General features: G+C 35.7%; 1 protein-coding gene across 1 annotated transcript; it reads left to right on the top strand.

The window, feature by feature from the left end:
• Positions 1–228: 228 nt before the first annotated feature.
• Positions 229–3,335, top strand: EMB1241 (Co-chaperone GrpE family protein). Its single transcript, XM_078579745.1, has 3 exons — positions 229–574; positions 1,934–2,440; positions 3,027–3,335. The coding sequence occupies exons 1-3, from the start codon at positions 338–340 to the stop codon at positions 3,237–3,239; spliced, it is 957 nt and encodes a 318-aa protein (XP_078435871.1). The 5' UTR covers positions 229–337; the 3' UTR covers positions 3,240–3,335.
• Positions 3,336–6,963: the final 3,628 nt, after the last annotated feature.

The raw sequence follows: 6,963 nt of genomic DNA, 5'->3' as shown, positions 1-6,963 counted from the left end.
AAATATTTCCTCCAAGTTTGGACTTGCATAATATATGTAACATTTCATGCATGGTTCAAATCAGTCACAGTTCATAAGATATACAGAATATATTTGATGATATACCAACTCTGCAAAATGCTATCTTCCATGATTATTTGGACACAGACCTCTACAAAATTATAAATTCCTATAATACCCAAGAATTTCATCTATTGTGAGACTACCACCCTTCTATTATCTGCATCATCTCCATACCAATCAATCCTCCATTTGTCTGCATTTCAGCGCTTCTCGGAGCTTCGAAGAGAGAAGCTGAGAAGCTTCTGTTCATCAGCAGCTTCTCCAAGATCAAGAGATGGCGGCATTTCTGGCGACTCCAGCTTGTTTTCTTCCTCCCAAATCTCTCATTTCATCTCGTTTGCAGCCTGAGGGGGCTTTCCTGAGCTTCAATCTCCGTCGGACCGCTCGAAGACCCAATCAGCTAAAGATTGTTCATTTCTCAAATGGGTTTTCTCGTTCTCGAAATCTCACCCCTGTTCATGCTTCTGGGGAAGCCACTGAGACCGATGCTGTCGAGGAAACCGCAGCTGAGGTATGGTTTCTTCCAATAGATGTAATGTCTCCGTATAAATTGTCGATTTTGTTTTTATGGATGTCGAGGATCGCAGTTTTTCAAGAACGTGAGTATTATGGTGTGTTGGGTATCTTTTCTGATAATCCTCCTAATCATTACACCCATATAACCGTCGATTAATTACTGTACTTTCTTCGTTTTAATTGTCGATTTTATTTTTTTTCTGTTTTCGGAGGACTGCAGGTTTTCAAGAGCTTGAATCTTTTAGTATGCTGGTATAATTTTATGATGACGTATTTTGATACCCTTGGAACCGTTGTAGATCATTGAAATGACTAATTTCTGAAAAGGGGTTTCCGTCCAATTGATGTTATTTCTTCATAGAAATAGGCGATTTTCTTTATTATGGGTTTGGTGGATTACAGGGTTTGAAGACCTTGAGTCCTATGATTTGTTGGGAATTTTTAATGATAATCGTCCGTGCTTTTGCATAATATATACCCAAATAACCATCGATGATCGTTGAATTGGCTGATTACTGAAAATGGTGTCTCCCTATTGATGTTATTTCTTCGTTTTTACAGTCGATTTTATTCACAATGGGTTTGGTGGTCTGCACTTTTTTAATAACGTTAATCCTTGATCTGTTGGTGATTTCTTATGACGATCTTCTATTCTTCACAAGTATTTTGATGCCTGAAAGTTGGATGAGCTGGCCTTTTCGTGAGTTGCACATGTAATTTCTTATGGTATTTTAGAATTTCTTATGTTAATCATGCATGCCTTAAAGTTTCCTTGTGCCCACATGATCATTAATGATCGTCGAAGGACTAATTCCTGAAAACAAGATTTCTTCCCATTGGTGTCATTTCTTCCTGCTGATAGACGATTTTCTTTATCCTGTGTTTAGAGGTGTGCATATTTTGAAGATCTTGATTCATAAGGTATGTTTGGAATTTTAAATGATCATAATCCGCACCTTAAAAAAAAATTATTTTGATGCCAGAAATTTAGATATGCTGGCATTTACTTTGATAGCCATGTAAACACTGAGGATTATTGAAAATTGTAATTCCGGAAAATGGGGCATCAGATGCCAATAAATTGTTGGACTCATCTTTTTTATCAACCGAACACTTATCTGGTTGTTCTCTGTAAGATTCTTCCTGTGAATGAAATTTAGTGGTCTGTCGAGACCAATTCTTATCAATATGATCCCATGTGTCCGGATCAATCAAAACTTAAATTTTCTTCTAACTTTTCATTTAAAATGACATTCATATTGTTCCTAAATGTTTAATCGTGACCATTTTTTTGCCGAATCATGTTATGTTCAGAATCTTGTTAACGTTAGATCATCTATCATTTTATTAACAGGCAAGTCCTGGTGACGAGACGATTGCTCAGGAGGATAATGCAGATGGAGGAGAGGAATCACCCGCTTCTGCTGCTCTCTCATACCTTCAATCCTACAAAGAAGCGTTGATCAACGGGGATGAGTCGACGATTTCAAAAGTTGAGGCCTTTCTTCAGTCGATTGAAGATGAGAAGAATTCACTGGAAATCAAAGCTTTTGCATTGAATGAGGAGTTGACGGTGGAGAAGGACAGAGTGCTCAGAATCAGTGCTGATTTCGACAACTTCAGGAAGAGGACAGAAAGAGAGAAGCAGTCGCTTATGACCAACGTTCAAGGGGAGGTTTTGGAGAACTTGTTGCCGGTATTGGACAATTTTGAGAGGGCCAAGGCACAGATCAAGGTGGAGAGTGAGGGAGAAGAGAAGATCAACAACAGCTATCAGAGTATTTATAAGCAGTTTTTTGAGATCTTTAACTCTCTAGGAGTTGAAGCTGTGGAAACTGTTGGTGCCAGCTTTGACCCCATGGTCAGTTCCCTCCACTTATTAATTAATTCATTGGTTTTCGGGTTATCATCGTCATTAAAACATATCACTAATCCAATTTTTAGTAGCTTTAAATATCAACAAATTTAGATGATTTCGTCCATAATAGAAACCTTCTTCTTGTTTTTTGCGGGCTGTGAAAGTCCCATTTAAGGGCCTGCAAAAAAATTTGGTGGAGTCGATGAACTCTAGAAACCTTGATTTAGTTATATTTTTTAGAATTATTTTTTCTACCCTTTTCAACTAGCATCAGACAGCTTTTTCTAGTTTTTTTTCAAGGTTATGGATTGTGAAAATTTCGTTTGTGTCATTAAACTAATTTTAAGTGCGCAAAAATTTCTTAAAAATTTAGGTGATTTGTCATTGACGATTCTGCTGCTTGCGCTAGCTGAAAACCTTTCGAGTTCTCCAGCTTCTAGTTGGAAGGTCTAGTGACTGTGAAAATTTGATTTAACGAAACAAGATCAAAATTACTGTCTGCAGAAATAAGATCAAAATTGTTAGCGAGCATTTCTTACCAAATGACATTCTTTTCTGAATTATTGAATTTTCATGTTTCATGTAAAAGCTTCACGAGGCGATAATGAGAGAGGACTCTTCAGAGTTTGAAGAGGGCATTATACTGCAAGAATTTCGAAAGGGCTTCAAAATTGGAGAGAGGCTGCTGAGGCCGTCGATGGTGAAGGTGTCTGCTGGGCCTGGGCCGGCCAAGGCCCAAGAGGATTCTCCAGCCCAAGAAGCTGGTCAAGATGCCAATGATGAGGGTGAGTCTTCTGCATGAAAAGTTTGTCCAATCAAATTTCGACAGCTGGCCAATTTTGTAGAGAGAAACTGAAATTTTAGGGGGGGTTCTTCTAAAGTAAAATCTCATTTGACTTATGATAGTGTCCCTCTGAGGACCTGTCAGAAGAGGCAGAAAAGACAACAGGTGGAGTTGAGGACCCTAAAGAGGGGAATCCTAATTAATTAATAAAAGTAATTAATTAAGTAATATTGTATATATTATAGACTCAAATTGGCCTCCAAATTAGCTGGAAAAACCCGTCTTAGGTCCTCAAGTCAGATCCTCAGAGGACAATGATGGGGGTGAGTCCTCTGCTTAAGAAGCTTGTCCAATTAGATTTTGACAGCTGGCTAATTTTGTACAAAGAAACTCCAAGATTGTTGGGGGTTCTGCATAAGTAGAAAGAATCTCACTTGGGCTATGATAGAGCCCCCCTGAACACCTGCCAAAAGAGGTAGAGAAGTTAAAAGCAGGACTAAAAATACCTAATAATTTTTAGGAGTTAGTAGTGGGTGATACTTGAACAAAAATGATGATGAGTGTAGAAAATTTTCAAGACTAGTTTTCAAAGATTCTAAGTAGAAAATTAGTAAAGTGGTATATTTTGGAAGATAAATGGATTCTGAAGGCTGTTGCATCGGGATTAAACGATTACTACTGTAAAAATTGAGCAAAAATGAACAATTGAATTAACATTATTGTAAACAATATTTGGCGAATTCTGAGGGATGACTCAATTTTTTAGTCTTTAAAAATTGGACGCTCAGATATGATTTCAGTGTGTACTGTAAGGAAAAATGATGATGATAATTAAAGTAGAAGTTTAAGATTGTGACTAGGGTTTGAATAATTGTGAGCTTGACATAATATTCTGATGTTAAGAGCACTTTTGGTGGTGTGTATTGCCCACATAATCACCCTTGATGCATATGGTTGTGCCGCATCATTGGTTCCCATTAATAAGGCTGTTGGGAATGAATATGGATGGGGTCATAGAGAAGGAATCTAAAAGGAAGTATTTCGTAGAACAATTGTCAGTAGCACTGCAATGTATCTGTAAGGAGTAAGTCTTTGATCCTATGAATCACATCAAATGCAGTTAACGGAGTTGGAGAGGATGGAAAAAATATTGAAGTGGTTGCTTTCAGGTGGACTTCATTCCAGAACCTAATTTTTCTCATTCAATGGTTGATCAATTCTCCTGTTCAAGGTTCAAAAACATAGTGTGGTTGAATAGTGTGTAGATGTTAACATCTCATCAATTTATCTCTCTACATAAAATCTTCTATACCCAAGAGCTTGGTGACACCTTCTTGATCTTGACTATTACCTGGAATATTTTACCTTCTAGTCTTAAAGAGTAGCTACTAATTAGTTAGAGGCTCCAAGATAAGGTAATAATGAGAGTTTTTCAACTAACATCTAACTCTACTTACTGAGAAGTAAATGGAGTCCTAATCCAAAAATCAGATCAAACTGAGGTGACCAATCTGAAATGACAAAGATGACACGTTTAGGGGATTAATATACTATATGTAAGATATTTATATGCAAATTTATAGTTTTTTATTGGTCTTAAAGTACGAATGAACAATGGGCCAACGAGTTTCCCACTAGATTTATCTTATTTGCGATAGATTTTGTTGGGAAAAAATGTGTCTTGTAAGGCAGCTACATATTCCACAGGTCATTCAATATTCCTGAATACAATAGATTTCTTACAATACATATACAATGCTTATAACATAAGTTAATGAATACATGTAATGATTAATTAAATTATGATGAGTTCATAATAAGTTGATCTTGAGATTTTTAAAATATATCTTAGGAATCCCTATTTTAATGATACTAGAGGAAGACATCAAAGTATCTGCAAATAATAACACTTTTAGCCCCACTCATATGATGTGAATGGCCAATCCTGTAGCCATTAGTATGGAGAGATTAAGGACATATAGTCGGTTCTGTTTGGGGAAAGAGATCATAGATCTGATCTCTATGAATCCCTGAATTGTATTTAGATTAATATCAATCATGTTGATTAATTTGATGATTGTGTAAGTGCGCCTTAAACTTGAGAGACCGAAAACACCTTGTGCGTAGACAGGGACCGTGATCAATGATCCTCTAACAACGAGCTTTAAATATGTTTAGTTCAGATGCAAAAACTTCATGAACATAATTGTGGGCTCAACATGAGATTTTCTGCCTTCACTATTAGATGAAATTGACTCAAGGAGGAAGATGTAATTAAAGCCCTTGATAGGGTGATGAAAATATTGGAGCTAATGTTCCTAAAAAGGCCTTGTCATGCATTAGTACTAACAAGAATGAACATTTAGGATTTGAATATTTGGGGCCATCAGTACTAACCATACTTACACGATAATTGATGATGATAAATGTTCCATGAGAGAGTTGACATGTCCTTTGAGTTGGGTACACTGCACTTGTTTGTTTATCTGAAACTAATTTACACATGAAATGATGTAAATAAAATCTGATTAAACTATAAAAATAGATGATCAAATCACCTTGTGTGGAACTAGTTCCAATCTAATTTTGGGACCTAGAAGAGTGCCTTCAATCCATTTACATGTATGTCCTCTGGACATATCCACACAATCACTGGAATATTGGATCTCCTTCAGATTTGGTTGATCTTATCATCATTTAGTCATACTCAAGAGTGATAGAGAATTTGGGAAGGGAAGAAGACAAGTGTGGAAGGGGGGGGGGAATCTTGTTGGAATGGAAACCTGAAATGGGTTTGTGACTCTCTTAGATATGTTTTTAAAAACCCTTAGAACTCAAGCATATCCACCAACATCCATAGATCTTTGAGTGTGTGACCCTCTTGGTCCATGTATCTGTTTAGTTAATATATTTAATCATCTAGTAAGATTTATTGACCAATCTTACTAATTAAATATATTTGCACATATTTATTAATCACATATAAATTCAACCCCTAATTCATATATTCACTTTCCTATATAACACACCCTTCATTCACTCGAATCCTGAATGACTTTGGATATGGATAACCATCAAACCTTAATATCTCATTTCATTCATTAATGATGAGTATAATCTCTTCTCTAAGATCATTAGAGAATCTATTCTCTAACATCTCCACTACACTGGTAATGAATTTGATACATCTTCCCTAAGTCAATATGTTCTTATATTATAGGATGAATGATTCCATCTCGATCATGAAATTAACTTTGTTTATTTACACATCATCCGTATGATGTCTTTGGTTTGTCAGGTCCGGGGGCCACATACATGACCGTGACATGAATCTAACTGATTAATTCTAAAGTGTAATACCATTTAGGTTTTGATATGTATCAATTCAATTAACTCTCCATCTAATCCCAATATCCATCATATGTCAATAGTATTGGAAATTAGATCAGCTGTACTTGTAATAAAAGTAAATTTCACAATACTATTCTTTCTAGATTTTTTAAAGTTTATATGTATCATCCTTAGAATAATAATTTAATGACTAGTGAATAATATGTTATGATCTCATTGTAATTTTGCAGTCATTGCATGTATTCAATGATTTCATAAAAAATGTTCAACGATAATGATAAGAAAGTAAATGTTTATTTAACGAGTTTAAACATTACGTAAAAATATGGCTGACCTGAAAAACACATAATATCTATCAGTTTATTTTTTCTAGAGCATAAGGTGTAGCTTG

The sequence above is a fragment of the Wolffia australiana genome, chromosome 8, assembly GCF_029677425.1.
Source record: "Wolffia australiana isolate 7733 chromosome 8, ASM2967742v1".
Lineage (NCBI taxonomy): Eukaryota > Viridiplantae > Streptophyta > Magnoliopsida > Alismatales > Araceae > Wolffia > Wolffia australiana.
The sequence above is the reverse complement of the archived record's forward strand: the minus strand, read 5'-3'. Positions and strand labels throughout refer to the sequence as shown.

What these genes read in the sequence shown, in the direction of transcription:
- EMB1241 (XM_078579745.1), top strand. Translation starts at nt 338, where the DNA reads ATGGCGGCATTTCTGGCGACTCCAGCTTGTTTTCTTCCTCCCAAATCT. An exon ending in TCGAGGAAACCGCAGCTGAG is followed by an intron (nt 575 to 1,933) that starts GTATGGTTTCTT and finishes TTTTATTAACAG; the next exon opens with GCAAGTCCTGGTGACGAGAC. An exon ending in GTGCCAGCTTTGACCCCATG is followed by an intron (nt 2,441 to 3,026) that starts GTCAGTTCCCTC and finishes TTCATGTAAAAG; the next exon opens with CTTCACGAGGCGATAATGAG.